Source organism: Octopus bimaculoides, chromosome 6 (genome assembly GCF_001194135.2).
Source record: "Octopus bimaculoides isolate UCB-OBI-ISO-001 chromosome 6, ASM119413v2, whole genome shotgun sequence".
In the NCBI taxonomy this organism is placed as follows: Eukaryota; Metazoa; Mollusca; class Cephalopoda; order Octopoda; family Octopodidae; genus Octopus; species Octopus bimaculoides.
The window spans coordinates 12,349,143-12,350,763 of NC_068986.1; the positions used below are offsets into that span (position 1 = coordinate 12,349,143).

The 1,621-nt window shown below is 37.4% G+C and overlaps 1 protein-coding gene across 2 annotated transcripts in view; it reads right to left on the minus strand.

The window, feature by feature from the left end:
* The window catches only part of LOC128248031 (CLIP domain-containing serine protease B4-like), a 69,237-nt gene that overhangs the window by 5,721 nt on the left and 61,895 nt on the right, over positions 1-1,621 (minus strand). For both annotated transcript variants that reach the window (XM_052968438.1, XM_052968437.1), the window contains one exon: positions 685-816. In XM_052968438.1, coding sequence (XP_052824398.1) covers positions 685-816 — 132 coding nt within the window. The remainder of the gene's footprint in view (positions 1-684; positions 817-1,621) is intronic.

Consider the following 1,621-nt stretch of genomic DNA (forward strand, 5'->3'; position numbering starts at 1 on the left):
ACATATATACGACAGGCTTCTTTCAATTTCCGTCTACCAAATCCACTCACAAGGCTTTGGTCGGCCCGAGGCTATAGTAGAAGGCACTTGCCCAAGGTGTCACGCAGTGGGAATGAACCCAGAACCATGTGGTTGGTAAGCAATCTACTTACTACACAGCCACTCCTGAGACGTTTACAATTTTTAAAGATTTGTTGTTATAGTAATTTTAGGTTGGACGTTTATGATTATAATATTTAGTGAGTATCTGAGCTTGTAATGGCCATTCATCTCATGAAAGATAGCTATTCCGTTACCCTTTATATCTCTATGTTCATTTGATGTAGTATATCTTTAAATGTATGTAGATTTTATAGCAAGACTAATTCCGAAAAATTTAACGCCGTCAACTCAACGCATACACAGAAGAATGTGGGATTAGCAAAATCTAAAATCAATATTCGATACGCATATCATAGCCATCCAGTTATGTTAACGTACAATATTCAATCTACGCACTCGTTACAGCACATGTGAAGACTTAGAACAGAATCGACGACGGTATAAACATAAAATGGAATATTGCAGAAAAAGCCCCGACATTAATTTATGCAACGCAAAATTTTAAACGAAGAAAGTTTAATAAAGACGCGTTAAGAAAAAAGATTAGTGTTGTTTATTGTAATTTATTGTGCAGTTACTTACAGACTGTTTTCCCCCAACCAGCGGCGATGCAGCTCCTGTTGAATGAGTCTTTAGGATGTGGTAATTGGACTGATTGTAAACATGGGCCGTATGAAACAGAGTTGGTCATCTTCAGCAAAGCAATGTCGTTATCTGAAACCACACTAAATGCACATTAGTACATGTTGAATACAAAAGTTATGAAGTAGCAACCACTATAGGTAGATTCCATTAGACTAGTGGTTCCCAAAGTGAGCGGTATTGTGCCTCCGGGGGCGGTGAAAAATTCCAAGGGGCCGTTGAAGAAAAGATGGGAGATAATTGGGTGGCCAAAAGGGGACGATGTAAAAACAAAAAATAACGGGTTCATTTGGTTAAATTTCATTTGTGAAACACAGTTGCTTTGAATTTGCTTCAGAAAGCGGTGTATGTTTGTGACGGTTAGTTGAGATGGGGGCGCTAGGAATGTGGCCTGGGAGTCAAGTGGGTGGCAGTCCGAAAAAGTTTGGGAACCACTGCATTAGACACTTTACAACAATTAGTTTCATTCCTCTGGGTTCAACTCCTGTCACGATTGACTTTTATTTGTATCCCCACGGAATCATTAATAGCATAACTAGACATTGAATGTAATATGGTGCGCAGATGAAGTAACTATGTTAATGAGGTATTGAATAACGCCTGACCATAAAGTGAAACTTCAAATTCGCGGTAGGTGTGATGTTGTGTGTCTGAGCAGAATAATTTATTGCATTCTACAGTGTTAGCCTTTATACGACGGGTGGCTTTGTGAGTAAGGTTTAGTGCCATGGATAACATAGGAATTATGGTACACAAAAACACATGCACACACACATCTATATACATGCATACACACACGTATGTATATATATATATATATATATATATACTTGCATACATATATATATATATATATATATATATATATATATATATA